The following is a 15,630-nucleotide window of genomic DNA, read 5'->3' as shown; positions in this document are numbered from 1 at the left end:
GGTCATCGTTTTATCTTGGTGTGTTCAATCAGTTCCTTAGCTTCTTTGTCTAGTCTTGGGGATTAATTAGTTGTTGTTCGTGTGTAAGTGTTACGTCTTCTCTTTGTCACTTTGTTCTTCTTACTCTATTTCCTTGTTGCTGGCTAAGTTCACTTTGAAGGAAAATATTAGGGCCAGGGAAAGCAAAATGAGTAAGAAAAGAGAATGTATAAAGTAGTATTGGCAATCATTGTTAACAGAGCAATTATGTGAGATCTAGGAAAATGGATATTAGACTCATGTAAGTTGTGTAGAGTTATAGCAGTAAATAGGTACCTATAATGAGATAGTCAACTGAATATGGGGAGGAATATAGTATGAATTAAAAGGCCAATGTTTTCATGAGAGAGGGAGAGAGAAAAGAAAGACAATAATATCAAGAGTGGGTAAGAGACAGAAAACAGAACAAAGGTATTAGAAATAAAAAGTCAGACAATTTGGGGGCCAAAGAAAGGGAGATAGAATGTAAGAGAAACAGCAGTGATGGAGGATAGAAAGATGTGGGGGAAAGGTGATAGTGTAGGTGGACAAAATCAATATACACAGAAAAGAGGAAATGGAGGATGAGGAAACACAACAAGGGTGAAGCACTCCCTGTAGCACCTATTATATAAAGAAAATAAAACAAAAAAAAAACAAGAAAAAGAGAGAAGAGAAAAAAAAGAGAAAAGGGGGGGGGGCAAAGAAAACGGGAGAAACAAGCAAGAAAAAGAAAAAGAGAGAAAAAAAACTAAATAAATGAAAAAGGACTTTGGGGGTAAAACAGGAGAAAAGACCAGGAGACAATGCATTATTAGCAACCACGCTGAAAAAAAAAAGAACCAACGTTTCAAGCTAGGAATCCTCTTGGCAGTTAAATAATACACTTAGGGATCTGACCTTCCCCCTTTCTCTTTTCCTCACTTCTCTCTCTCCCAGGGCAGCAGGAAAGCTGCCTGAGAGGTCCTATAGGAGATTCAAGTAGGTCCTTGTTGAACCAACTCAACACAGAAGATTATGACTCTTTATTTTCAGTGTGAGAGCACCTACACCTCATCAGAAACCCCAAATATGTTATTGGAAGCTTGGATAGAACCTCCTACAGTCCCTCTCTTAGGTGTGCTAGGAGAGGTCTTATTGATTTTCTGACCCCACCTTCTCCCAGACCAAGTTTCCTATCCCAGGATGTTTAGGTAAATTGGGCTTTCTCAGCGGATTCACCTCTCCTTTCTTTCCAGACTCTCCCCAAGTCAGCTCTTACACTCCTCGAAGTTCAAGGAGAGAGAGAGGAAAAAAAAAATGAAAAAACACAAAACACCAAGGGCTAGGGTCATCAAGGGCCTCAGAGAGACCTCAGGGCGCGGTGGATTCAGGGATGGGAAGTCCGTGATATTGCAGACTCAGGGTGTGTGAGTTTCTGGAGCATGGGCCACCAGGGTTTAGGATACACAGACCTGGGAATATGCATCCAGTTATCACAGGGCCTGGGAACACTGCAGCCCAACACAGCCTTCAGGGATCGCAGTGGCCGGGCCTCCAGCCCTAGGAGGAGGGGTCCCGCCCACAACTTCTGACCTCCATGTCAGAAACCCAAAATTCCACCTCTCACAAGAATCTCTTCTGTCACTGTCTCCCCAATTGACATCCAGACACCTCCTGCCCTGCAAGCCCCCGAAACAGCCCGCTCAGGGTTTGGGAACATCCCAGCACAGCAAAGATCCAAGGGATCACTGTGGCTGGGCTGCCAACCCTAGGGGGAGGGGCTCCACCCACAACTTCTGACCTCTGTGTCAGAAACCCAGAATTCCACCTCTCTCAATAATCTCTTCTGTCACTGTCTCACCAAATCAACATTTGGACACCTCCTACCCTGCAAGCCCCCGAAACAGCCTGCTCAGGGCTTGGGAAAACCCCCGCTCAACAAAGCCTTCAGGAATCACCGCAGCTGGGCTGTAAGCCCCAGGGGGAAGGGTCCTGCCCACAGCCTCTGATCTCCGTGCAAGAGACCCAAAATTCTACCTCTTGCAAGAATCTCCTCTGTCACCGTCCCACCAAATTGACATCTACACACCTCCTGCCCTGCAAACACCTGTAACAGCCTGATCCGGCAGGACTCCAACCCTACTCAGCCACTTCTTTGCAGGAGAGATTATGAGGTGCACTCACTCAGACCCCATCTTGCCCCGCCTCCTGTATATCCTCTTTAGAGAAATATCTATTCCAAGTCTTTTGCCCATTTTTAAATTGGGTTTCTTGTCTTTTTGTCATTGAATCTGTATAACATGGATATCAAACCCTTATTGGTTATGTAGTTTCCAAATATTTTGTCCTTTTGAGTAGACTGCGTTTTTACTTTCTTGACAATGTCTTTTGAAGAACAGAAGTGTTTAATTTGGGGGAAGTATCATTTATTTTTTCTTTCATTGCTCATGCTTTGAATATAAAGAAACTACCACCTACCACAAGATCTGAAAGATGTTTTCCCACATTTTTTCTAGGAGTTTTATGGTTCTAACTTTTCTATTTAGGTCCTTCATCCATTTTGAGTTAATTTTTATATAAGGCGTGCAATAGGGGTTTTCTTTCTTTTGGATATGGATATCCAGTTCTTCCAGCACCATCTGTTGAAGAGACTGTTCTGTCCCATCTGAATGGACTTGGCTGCCTTGTCAGAAATCAATTGACCATAGACATGAGGGTCTATTTCTGAACTCTGAATTTGATTCCACTGGTCAACATATCTACCTTTATGCCAGTATCATGCTGCTTTGACCCCTGTAGCTTTTTAATAAGGTTTAAAGTCAGGAAGTGTGAGTTTTCTGATTTGATTCTTATTTTTCAGGATGTTTTTTACTATTTTGGTCCCCTTCTCATCCAAATAAATTTCATAATTGGTTTTTCCATTTCTGAAAAATTGGCTCCTCTCCTAGTCTCAGGGGGCTTACCATTGCTAGATCTGCAGCTTTGAGGGGGTCTGAGCTCCTGGTCACACTGTCCTCCTCAGGCAGGGATTGGTGCGCATACCTTTTTATTAACACAATAGGATGGGGAGTATCAAGAGATGCCCAAGGAAATCAAGTGAGTGCCAAATATATTCTTCTCAGCTTCTATCATCTACCTTTAACAGCACTCCTACTTCCTCCTGATGGTCAGGACCAATGATTCCTACCAAGATGGAGACCCTGATTCCTGCTTTCTCGCCCTAAACACAAAATCGGAAAGATCCCAGTTGGTAACTGTCCTGAGTTTAGCAAGGAGCTGTGTAAAATGACAGCTTCCCACCAAACTGAGGTGGATACGACAGGCCAATGAAAGACTTGGACAAGTCCAGCTTGGCGACTAATGAGCATTTATTAAGGGAGCTTACAGGGGATCCTTGCCCTTGGCAGCAGGAAGAGAGATTTTCCAAACTCAATCATCTGTGCTCTCCACAAAAGGAGAGGTATCTTTCATAATGCATGTCCACATGCATTTGGGGAAGGCATGCGAAGGGTAGAAGAACTTCTAAAGAATATAGTGTTAAAAGTACTGGCCAGTCACCAATTCACAACCTGTTCCCTAGGCTTGCCTTTTTAACTACTCAGAAATGCTGCTGCAATTTGGGTAGGAGAAAAGAATTAGAAGGGTTGGGGGAGAAAATGTAAAGTCACATATGCCACAGTAACTAGAGCAAATAGTTTAATGGCACTATTCTTTGGCTGAGGCCTTTAATTTTAGAATCAGTTTTGTCAAGAAATTAGGTGTGCATTTTGAATCTCATTGTATGAATTTGATGTTGGCATGTTAACATATTGAATCCTGTTCATGATTGTAAAACTACATAAATTTCTAAATTTATTACTCATATTTAGAATTTGAGGGAAAAAATAAATGATGCCTCTTTACCCCATTCTGTAGGGTGGTAAAAATGGGAAAAGTAATAGGCAAAAAGTAGACGAACATTAAGCTTTTTCATCCTTGCTGCATGTGGAGGACAAGGTTTGGGTGCACCTCATTACACAGCAGATACCCCAGGGGGAAAAATTTGGACATGGAAGATAGTAAGATAAGTTTGATTATGTGAAATGGAGTCCTGGTAGTAGCTTTAAGATTATTTTGGTTTTTTTTTTTTTAGGAGTTACCAGGGAGTGAACCTGGAACCTTGTAAATGTGAAACTCATGCTCAACCACTGAGCTATACCTGCTCCACAATTTTGGAAATTTTTTTTATCATAAATTTTAGTTTCAAAGAAAGTGAAACAAATGACAAATTTTATATATATATATGTGTGTGTGTGTGTGTGTGTGTGTATCTCCAAGAAATTTGCATGTAGCCAAATTTAGCAATAAATTATATTTGCATGATAATGTTAAAAATGAATTAATTTAACTAGGATTATTATATATTTGTGTTAGAATTATTAGGTTTGGTAGCTACACTGGGGAAATACCTCAAAACCAGTATGTTGAGTATTAATTCAGAAGATAGGAATAAAAGTGAATGTATGTAATGTAAACTTGGAGAAATGTACAAAAATGGTTAATTTGTTTAGAAACTGTAATGTCTGGGAAGTGTGGCATTAATGTGGAGAATCAGTTCAGGCTTCTGTTTGTCATCCTGAGTTTGGCTGCATTATTTAGTATTTTAAACCACACCCAATTGGGAAATTGAGGGGCTTAAGTCCAAGGCCAGGTTACCTGAATTATTGCAGTGTAGGCACAATCCCTGTGATAACCTTTCTTGACAATGTTTGTTTTCTTTATTCACCTGAGATTGATTTGGATATGAACTGAATGAGGCAGTGGCAGTTTCCTTATTGTTCTCAACAGGTTTTACCTATGGTGATATGGAATGTTGAAGTGAATTCTGATCAAGAGGTGTTCATTCTTCATTGCACATTTGAATCCCATGGGATCTTGTTAAAATGCAGATCCAGATTCATTAGGTCTGGGTTGAGGCTTTTAATTCTGCTTTTCTATAAATTTCCCAGACATGTTCATGCTGCAGATCCATTTACCACACTCTGAGTGCCAAGGCCCTTTTTGGGGTCCTAGAAGTGGCTCTCAGACTTTGATGCCTTTTGAAATTACCTGAGGTGTTTTCAGATTCTAAATATGCAGGCCACACCCAGGAACAATTTGATCTATATCTCTGAAGATTGGACCCAGGCATTAGATGGTCTTATAGTTCCCATTGATTTCATTGGGAGACATTTGAAATCCATTTCCTTAGACTATGTTATCCAATAAGGAAAACCCCTGCATTATAATATGCAAATAGTCCTGAGCACAAAAATTGCAGTATTTTAATTAAAAATAAAAGTATTTTCAAATCTTTATTAGCCTAGCCATATTACAGCATTTTTCTGTGACATTTGCAGCCATGTTCAGACACCCCAAATACACTAAATATATAGAAGTAATAAAACACTTGAATTCAACTCAAGAAAAATTTGAATTCTTAGTGAAAAGTCAATTAAGTTCTGTAGTATACACTGTGGTAGATATTTATATTTTAATTTTTTCCCTTTTAATACATTTTAAACTGTTTCCACTTAAAACAACTCTATTTGAAAGGCTAGTTAACTCACCTCAGTGAATCCACTTAGTATCTCTTCATCCTACTAGGTTTCTTTAAAAAGTTCCCAATTCTTTCCTTCTAGAATCCATTTCTGTCCTAGTCTCACAACATTCTTCTGGTTTCTCTGGCACCACTTTCTAGGTATTTGCAAGGGCTTTCTGAAACACTGAAGGTTGGAAATCCTCATAAGTATATCCTAGCCCTTCCTTTTCTATCAATAGACAAAATATAGTACATATATACAATATAATATTACTTAGCCAAAAAAGGAATGAAGTTCTGATAAATGTAGCAACATGGATGAATCTTGAAGACATCAAGTTGAGTAAATAGGGAGATTCAAAAGGACAAATATTTTATGATCTCACTTACATGAAATAATTAAAATATGCAAATTCATAGAGTCTGAAACCAGAATGTAGGTTACCAGGGCTGGGATAGGTATAGGGAATGGGAGTTTGATTCTCAGTTGGTACAAAGTTTCTCTTTGGGGTTATGGAAAAGTTATGGTAATGAATGGTGATGATGGTAGCACAACATTGTGAATGTATTAAGATCACTGTATTGTATATTTGAAAGTGGTTAAAATGGGACATTCCAGTTCGTATATATTTTTCCAGGGCAAAAATTTTTAAAAACCAGAGGACTTTACAACACAAACAGCAGCCCTAACGTAAACTAGTAATGTAAACATTATTATATAATTATAATAATGTTCTTTCATCACAGAAGTACTGTAGTAATGCAAGGTGTTAATAATAGGGAAAACTGTAACCAGCGGTATTTGTGAACTCTTTAAGCATGGTCTTTCTGTAAATGTACAATTTCTCTAATGAAAAATAATTAAATAATTTTCATAATCTTATGTGTACAATGAAGGTATTCTTATTTTCTTTATCAGTCAGAGTAACCAATGCCTTACTATTCCCCTCAAGAGGCAGGTCCTCACCATATTTTTCTTGGGGCACACCTTGTGTTCCTGCTGATTTGGTGGGGTTATTCTCAAATGAAGAGTTGGGAGTAATGATGAGTGGGTCTGGAAATTGTGGAGAAGACTGGAGTTTCATAGCTTTTTTCTCCATTCTCAGCTTTGCTCACCTACTGCTTTTTTGTTTGTGAGTTAAAACCCAGAAGAAGACAGTTATCAGCTGAACTATTGACAATGCAACTACTGGTGAGTAGAGAATTCTCCTTTTAACTGATACTACATTTATGTTGCCAGCAGATGGGCAGGTTCTCCTATTGGCATGGATATTCTAAGCACATTGGGTCCCTTTTTCAAGGATCTGAGTTCCTTTTTAAGTTTCTCTATACCTCTGGGATAGTTATGGTATGTTAGGGGTTCCTCAATAAGTAATCTCCTTTCCAACATTATACTGATTTGTACCAGCCTCCATTAAGGCTGTTTTCACTGATGAGGTAAGAGAGGCTTTCTTTTTTCTTATTCAACCCATGACCACATTGAAGAAATAATGATATTATTGATCATATGTCTCCATTTGGCTTAGGCAAGTGGTAAACATAGATGATAGAGATGATTAAGAACAAAAGGTACAGTCGGTAGAGTAGCTGATATTTTAGCAGTTGAATTTAGTTAACTGTTACAGGTGCTAGAGTGGAGGACTGAGCATTGTTGAGAAGAGCACAGGTGAAGGTTAACTGAAGAGCACAGGTGAAATAACTTCAGTTATTTAACTGAAGGAAAGGAGGAATCATTTATTTTCCCCAATCTTAAATTTCTTCTTCTTTTTTTTTTTTGGAGGTACCAGAATTTGCACCCAGGGCCTTGTACATGGGAAGCAGGCACTCAATCACTGAATCATAGCCACTCCCAAATAAGAGTTGGTTTTTTCATTTGTTTTGTTTTTAAGAGGTACTGGGAATCAAACCTGGCACTTAACCACTTGAGCTACATCTTTTCCCCCTTAATATTTTGATAGAATGGATTTGCATATTTTGAAAACTTCACAGAGAGATAACTAAAATTTTCCTTTCTACACTTGTCCCCAATTGCCCATTTCCATTTTTGTCAAAACCTTTATTCAAATTTTATAAATGGAAGCAATGAATATGAAGTATTTCTTTAGTCTGGATGTGCTTTCAGGATAAGTATAGTAAGTAGAGTAAATTTCATAGCCCTTTGAAAATTTCAAGAGGTAAGGAAGAGCAGAAATTTATGGTCAGTAAGGAGGCCGATGTTTCAACAGGTGAGATAAATCAGTCTAGCGTTACAGATGCTAGGGTAAAGGGCCATGCATTTTTGAGAGGAACAGAAGGAGGGTTTGGAAATAATGAGGAATAATCTAACCATATTCATGGTTTAGAAATGGCATATCATGGGTATTGATATAAATTTATAAATTGCATAAATGTACATGAAGTTGGTGGAAAGGAGTGTTTATAATGAGTGAAGTACAAATTGTAGGATCACCATTAGAAAGTCATGATTACTAAATGATTGGGAAATTTCTAACTTTAATCACACATGTGTAATATTCCCTTATAATGGAGTTTTTGTATTCAGCTTGTGTGTGTGTCTCTGTGTATATCTGAAAAGCAGATGGCACTTCACCACTGAGTATCTCCTAACTGGAACCCCCAAAACTGTTTGCACTTTCCAAACACAATTCCCACTTCCTTAGTGCTGTCTTCTTAAACATTCTACTCTGGACTTTGATACAGATGATTCTGTCTGAATATGAATGTCTGTGTTGTTTTAGGAGTCAGTGGCCTTCAAAGATGTAGCTATATATTTCCACCAGGAGGAGTGGGCTCTCCTGGACATGTCCCAGAGAAAGCTGTTCAAAGATGTGATGCTAGAGATTATCAATCATCTGGTCTCAGTGGGTAAGTTTCTCATAATTTATCTATCTCTTTATCCATCTGTTTACCTAATCGATTGTCTATTTATTCAACAATTATCTAGAACAGCCTTTCTATGTTGTGTTAGATTCCTTTTATATTTTTTTTATTTTAATTTTTAAAAGATATTTAGATTATACAAGTGTCACATAAAAAATATAGGGGGTTCCATATGCCCCACTCCCCACACCTCCCACATTTTCCCACATTAACATCCTTCATTAGTGAGGTGCTTTCATTGCAATTGATGAACACATTTTGAGCATTGCCACTAAGCGTGGATTAAAGTTTCCATTGTATCTTGCATCTATGCAAAAGATGTACTGTGTTAATACTGAGGCAGCATGGAAAATGTAAGACAAATGTACACTATGGACATAGTAATAATCAGATGATATTTATCAGTAGCAAATGACACACCATATTGTGGTGTGTTGATGGAGGGGTGTTGTTGGGAATTCTGCAGATGTGCATGATTGTTTTATATGTTTACAACTTCTGTCATAAAAAAATATATTTAAAAAATAATAATAGGGTGGATTGGGGGAAAAACACACCAAATGTAAGATAAGGACTATGATTAGTAGTAAGATTTTGACAGTGTTCTTTCATGGTGTGTAACAAATGTCTCATGACAATGCAAGGTGTTGGTGAAAGGTTGATATATGGGACCCCTGTATGATGTTATGCATGTTTCCTTTTTTAATTTCACAACTTTTACTATACACTTAATTGTTTATGTATGTTCATATATAAATGATATAAAGATAATAATCGGATTGGTTAGGGGGAAAAGACTTTGTTTAGTAGTAATATTTTGACAGTGCTCTTTAATCATTAGTTAAAAACGTTTCAAAACAATGCAAGCTAAAGGTGGTAGGGTGAGATGTTATATATGTTTGATGTTATATACATTTGTTTTGTAAGTTCACAACTATTATACACTTACTGTTTATGTATGTTTATGTATGAGTGATACATTTCAATAAATTTTAAAAAATAGAAAAAAAAAAGTTTACATTGTAGTTTACAGTCTCTCCCACACAATTCTGTAGGTTATGACAAGATTTATAATGGCCCATATCTGTCATTGCAGTGTCACTCAGGACAATTCCCAAGTCCCAGAAACAGTCCTACACCTGTTTTTCCCTCTCCCTGCCCTCAGAACATCCAATGGCCACTGCCTTCACATCAGTGATATAATTTCTTCGACTACTAGAATCACAATAAGTATGTAGTAGAATACCAGTAAGTCTACTTTAGTCCATAGTTTGTTCCCCAATCCTGAGAATTCTGGGATGGTGATGTTTACTCCACCTCTAATTGATAGGGGGCTGTGTTCCCATAGGACCTATGAATGGGACTCTCTTGCTTATATTTGTAGACTCTCTTGGTTCCTTGGTATGGTAGTTGTCCATTATCACCTCCATTTTAGTTGTCCTGGATGAGACCAATGAACTGGAGAGCAGGTGCTGCAGCTCCGTTGAGATTCAGGGCCCACCTGGCACATGGACAGCCCAAAGATTTAAGTCTATTGAACTCCTTTTCTATTTTTATCCTTTATATTTAAAATACATTTTATATTGTTTTATCACAAAAACAGCTACCTAAGGGAAATTTGTTTCCTTTTTTATTGCTTGCTTCTACTTTTTCACCTCAAGAGAATGTTATCTAGTTGACCACAATTTCATGGCTTTGTTGCTTCAGTCTCCAACAGTCCAATGCTGCTGGAAACTCGAATATTTTTTGAAAGGATAAATAACTATATTAAATATTTTCCAAATAATTCTGGTCTAGCAACTATGCTGAGGCTTCAGACCATAGTAGTAAAAACAACAGACCTATCCTTTCTCACATAAAACTTAGATTGTTCTGATGGTGCTTATTTTTCTTGGATTCTTTTTGAAAATAATCAACTATGTAGGAAACAGAATTTCACTCTTTATGAAAATACGGAGGATTCTGCTGTGTCTTTTTGAACTTGGGCATGGACATGTACTACCATATGTCCTCACTATATTTGCACACAAGCTCGAAAGTTGCCCCTTTGATGGTGAAGAATTGTCTTTTTATCGGTTGACTTTTCCCTTGCCTGATCATTACCTCATTCTTTTTTGGTAGCTTTCCCATGTCTTGATGGTAATACATGGTTAACTGCACAGAATTTTAAAATCTATTCATCTTTTCCCCATAAACAGGGTATCAGGGCTTTGAATCAGATGTCCTATCCCAATTAGAGCAAAGAGAAGAATTGTGGAGAGATGGAATAGGATATTTCCAAAACCTGGGTTCAGGTGAGCTATAGCAATGGATGCTTCTGGCAAGGAGTAGCCTGGTTGGAGAGTGATGAGTTTTTCGAAGTATCAACTGCAGAATGCCTTAAGAGAGTTAAATGTTATGAAATGTAGCTGAGGATATTGGAGAAATTTTCCTCAGATATGGTCATTATTATCAATCTCTATTAAGTATCTTTGGCTTTAGGGAAAGTTGTGTATTATTGGAGTTAAGCTTTCATATAATAACCCTTCTCCTAGTCTTCCATTTTGAAGGTTTTCCTTACCTTCCCCAATAGCCTGTTCTTGTTTTTTTCCTGTTTCAATACCTAAAACATTTTGTAATTTTAATGTCATATAATGTGTTTTATTGCCTAGAATATTCCTTAATTTGGTATTCATTCCCAGCTTAAGGGTCAGTATTTGAAACATACTCAGAGGGTCATTTGGGTCTTTTCAACATGTTCGTTCCCCTAATTTATGTTGTTTCAATTATTTCAGGAAGTAAAAGTGGCCTTCAAAAACAAGAAATAATTTTTGCACAACATACCTGCAGGAAGGATACATCTACCAGCATGTCATTGGTAAGCTTCATGAGTTCAAATTCATTCTGGTTTTCCAAATAGATAACTGAGAATAGAATGCATTAGGGGTAGAGTATAACCACCTCATTTTAATTAAAGTTTGGATTAAAGGGTAATTGCTGAAAAGTCTCTGGTATTTTGAATTTAGGGAAAAATTAACCAGAACACATAACCATAACCTGAGTTCTTATAAAAAGTCAACTGTGGAAACATGGGACATATACATAATCTTTGAAACATCTTGAAAGTGTTGACATTGAGCACATAGATCTGCAGTGGGATGTTTAAAAATAGAAATTCTCTGTGTATGCAGAATGACATGTGAATATAACTGACTTGGGAAGAGTTTAACTGGAGACTGTCATTGAATGATTACTCTAGAATGTAGAGAAACTGATAAATGAATGTATACGGACAAAACTTTTAAGTCTCTCATCTACTCCCCAAATGCAGAGCTCTCTCATCATTCGAAAGAAGCCCTTTAAATATAATGATCTGCGAGAAGATTTCACTCACAGATCCACAGTTACTCAAAATGTGTTAACTCATCAGGGAAAGAATCACTATTTCAGCAAAATATTTGGAAAAACCCTCAATGACCAGTCATCTTTTACTCAACATAAGCAAGTTCATAGTAGATATAAATCATATAAATATATAAGTGGTAAAGGTTTTATTCAGAATTCTGGTTTTAGAGAGTATAATGGAACTGACATTCGAAAGAAACTCTATGAATGTCGTCTATGTGGGAAAGCCTTCACTCGTTGTTCTACTTGTAAACGACATGAGAGAATTCACACTGGAGAGAAACCTTATAAATGCCCTCGATGTGGTAAAGCTTTCAGTAGATCTTTTCACCTTAAACGGCATGAGAGAATTCACACTGGAGAGAAACCCTATGGATGTCATCGATGTGGGAAAGCCTTCAGTACATGTTTTAACCTTAAAGAACATGAGAGAATTCACAGTGGAGAGAAACCATATCAGTGTCATCTATGTGGGAAAGCCTTCAGTGCAGCTTTTTATATTAAACAACATGAGCGAATTCACACTGGAGAGAAACCGTATGAATGTCATCTCTGTGGTAAAACCTTCACTCACTGTTCTGGCCTGAGACGACATGAAAGAATACATACTGGGGAGAAACCATATGAATGTCATCGATGTGGGAAAGCCTTCACTAATTGTTCTGGCCTTAGACAACACGAAATGATTCATACTGGAGAGAAACCATATGAATGTTCTCTATGTGGGAAAGCCTTCAGTACATGTTTTAAACTTAAAGAACATGAGAGAATTCACACTGGAGAGAAACCACATCATTGTCCTGTGTGTGGAAAAGCCTTCACACAGTGTTCTGCCCTTAAGCATCATGAGAGAACTCACACTGGAGAGAAACCCTATGAATGTCATCGATGTGGGAAAGCCTTCACTCATTGTTCTTCCCTTGTACATCATGAGAGAACTCACACTAGAGAGAAACCCTATAAATGTCATCAATGTGGGGAAGCTTTCAATCGTTATACTGGCCTTAGGCAACATGAGAGGACTCACATTGAATAGAAACTGGTAAATAAATGCTATTGATGTAAGAAAGCCTCTGGTCGATGTTATCTTAGACAAAATGAAAGAATTTACTTTGGAGAGAAATTATAAGAATGTCATCAACATGGGGAAGGCTTCACTATTGTTCTACCTTTGGCAACATGAGGGCATTCATAGACTAGAAACCATATGAATGTCATCTATGTGTGAAAGCCTTCAGTACATGTTATCTTAAACAACTTGAGATAATTTATATTTTGCTCATTGTTTTGATCTTATGGAATATAAGAACCTCACACTAGAAAGAAACCTCTGAAAGTCATCAGTGTGGAAAAACTTTCCATAATTTTTCTAATCTTTGGCAACATATATGAATTCACTTGGAAGAAAAACCATCACAGTATCATGCATATAGGAAAACCACAATTTATTTTATAACTATAGACAATATGAGAGAACTCAAAAATGGTAGTAAAATCCTTGAATGCCATATATGCAAGAAAGCTTTAGGCAAAGATCTGACCTTAGGTGATATGAAAAAACTCACACTATTAGATGTTTTCTCTATAGAAGAGACTTAAGCTATGGAATCAACCTTTAACATGCCAGAAAACTCACTGAATCAATATATGTTTTTAATCAGCATGGAAGAGCTTTTAGTCATCATTACTACATCAGTTGATCTAAGCTCCCTCATAGCAAAATGAATCCATGTGAATCTCATCTATGTAGCAAAGCCTTCAGGTGATGGACTGAATGATATGAGTGAACTCACAATATATTTGTAATAAAAACATAATAGTCCTTATCCACTATTTTAACTCATAAACAAACCAGAATAATCACATGTGAGAAATTCTATGTTGTATACTCAATGTGGGATGACTCAATTTATAATTTATCCTCTAGGTAAAGTAAGTGAACTCCACAGCTATGAAACACTAGGTCCATAATCACTGCACTGTCATTCAGCCAAGCTGAAGATTTGTTGTGCAAAAGGGAATTCAGTGTGGGGAGAGCTACATAAATGGAAAATAAGAGAGAAAAATCTTTAATAGTAGGAAAAAAACCCATGGGGGATTGCCAGATAATTCAAACACTGGAGAAGTCATTAAGTGGAAATCATGAAAACTCACGTTGGGCATGTGAGGATTTATGCTGTGTTAAACATTTTGAGGGTCATGAATAAAGGAATGTCTTCAGGGATCACTCATTCCTTAGTCAGCATTAATATTCTTTCACTGAAGAGACAACAATTCTGAAATAAAAATTGGGAAACCTTCAACTCACATCAGAAAATCTGTATAATGGTTTTTAAAACACTATTTTATAATGACCCTTAAGCACACAATTCAGCAAAGAATCCAGAATTTTTAACAAGGTATACTTTTGAAAATAAGTAGGATTATCAATTAGGATTGTGAAGTGGCCTGGCAATATTGTATGAAGAATTTTGTAAGAAGTGATATGAAATGAGATTAAACTCAATAGTTTAGTTCTTGCATATATGTAAATAATAAAATGGCTAAAAATATGTTGGTCAAATCCTAGTTTTTAATGTAGCTCTAAGCAAATATTTGGATCAGTCAAAAAATAACTTAGACAATAAATTAAAATATTTAGAATAGGAAATTATGTTTCTTAACTATAACTTATATATGTGCATAGTAGGTATGAAGACAAACATGGATAAGTAAACACACTTTGCAAGTATAGTCTGATGGTACATATATTCTCTTTATAAAATGCCACTTAAAATTGTTATCAAGGAGTTTAAATGAATATATTTAAGTAAAAGTAAAGAAATGTGTCAGCCCTTGAGCATTGACAAGAATATTCCCATAATCTAGAATCTGGCAGTGTGTCATTTCATAACATTCAAATTTTGTTTCAAAAGGGCTGTCAACAAGAACAGAGAGATCACAACACACAAGTACATGGAAATAAATTGAGGATGTGGGGAGTGTCCAGTTTTTAGAATGCACTCTATACTAACACAAATTTACATAACCACAAAGAACTGCCCTCTTAATTCAGACAGAACACTGTTTGGAAAAGCCAAGAGAGTGAGAAAGAAGCCATGAAAATCTGATTGAGTCCATGTTTCCCACACACAGCATTCAGGAATCTTCAAACCACTCCCTGAGAGTCACTCTCAGCCCCTGCTATACACATGTGCAGAAGGATATAAAAGAAAATGGTGGTCCTCTTGCTACTGGGATGACGAGATAAAAAATGTTTCTTGTATTTCTCTGTTATTGATCAATATCTCTGGTTCCTGGGTGGGAAAATGAGAACTAGATATTTACAGTTAATCAGCCCATGTTTTATAAGTGGTTATAGAATGCCCTCATATTTTCATCCTTTATTTTTTTGTTTTGTTTTGTTTTGTTCCCCCTTTATTTTTGTCCTTTTGTTTGAATATTTTATTTTAATGGATATTCAGGCCCACTTATCTTGGCTTCTGTCTGTAATGTCTTCATCCATTGAGTTTACTCAAGGACCATAGTTTGCTAAATTCTATTCTTGTGCACTCTTCCTTTTTATGTATTTTAATAATTTTTTAATCATTTCCTCAATTTTATGTAACTTATTTTCTTTATTTCTAAGCTGCTAAAACAAATACCTTACACTGTTTTGGTTTACCATCAGAAATTTGTTGGTTCAGAAATACAGAGGCTAGAAATAGAAGGCTTGCATTCCCCAAAGACTGTAGTGTTTTGATGCTGGGTTACTGACCATCCTTGGGCTTCCTGTCACACAGTGATATCCTCTCCTTTCTCTTCTG

The 15,630-nt window shown here is 36.9% G+C and overlaps 1 protein-coding gene across 5 annotated transcripts in view; it reads left to right on the top strand.

Moving 5' to 3' along the window:
- MFSD14B (major facilitator superfamily domain containing 14B) overlaps positions 1–15,630 on the top strand; it is a 145,891-nt gene that overhangs the window by 27,517 nt on the left and 102,744 nt on the right. For 3 of the 5 annotated variants that reach the window (XM_058301493.2, XM_058301492.2, XM_058301491.2), the window contains exons 2-5: positions 6,667–6,752; positions 8,299–8,425; positions 10,639–10,734; positions 11,215–11,297. In XM_058301493.2, coding sequence (XP_058157476.1) covers positions 6,741–6,752; positions 8,299–8,425; positions 10,639–10,734; positions 11,215–11,297 — 318 coding nt within the window. In that variant the 5' untranslated portion in view covers positions 6,667–6,740. Of the gene's footprint in view, positions 1–6,666; positions 6,753–8,298; positions 8,426–10,638; positions 10,735–11,214; positions 11,298–11,750; positions 14,377–15,630 lie in introns of those variants that run through there. The other 2 variants (XM_071216590.1, XM_071216591.1) reach the window with 1 other exon arrangement.

This window comes from Dasypus novemcinctus, chromosome 8 (genome assembly GCF_030445035.2).
Source record: "Dasypus novemcinctus isolate mDasNov1 chromosome 8, mDasNov1.1.hap2, whole genome shotgun sequence".
In the NCBI taxonomy this organism is placed as follows: Eukaryota; Metazoa; Chordata; class Mammalia; order Cingulata; family Dasypodidae; genus Dasypus; species Dasypus novemcinctus.
Note: the sequence above shows the minus strand (reverse complement) of the source record. Positions and strands in the feature narration are given on the sequence as shown.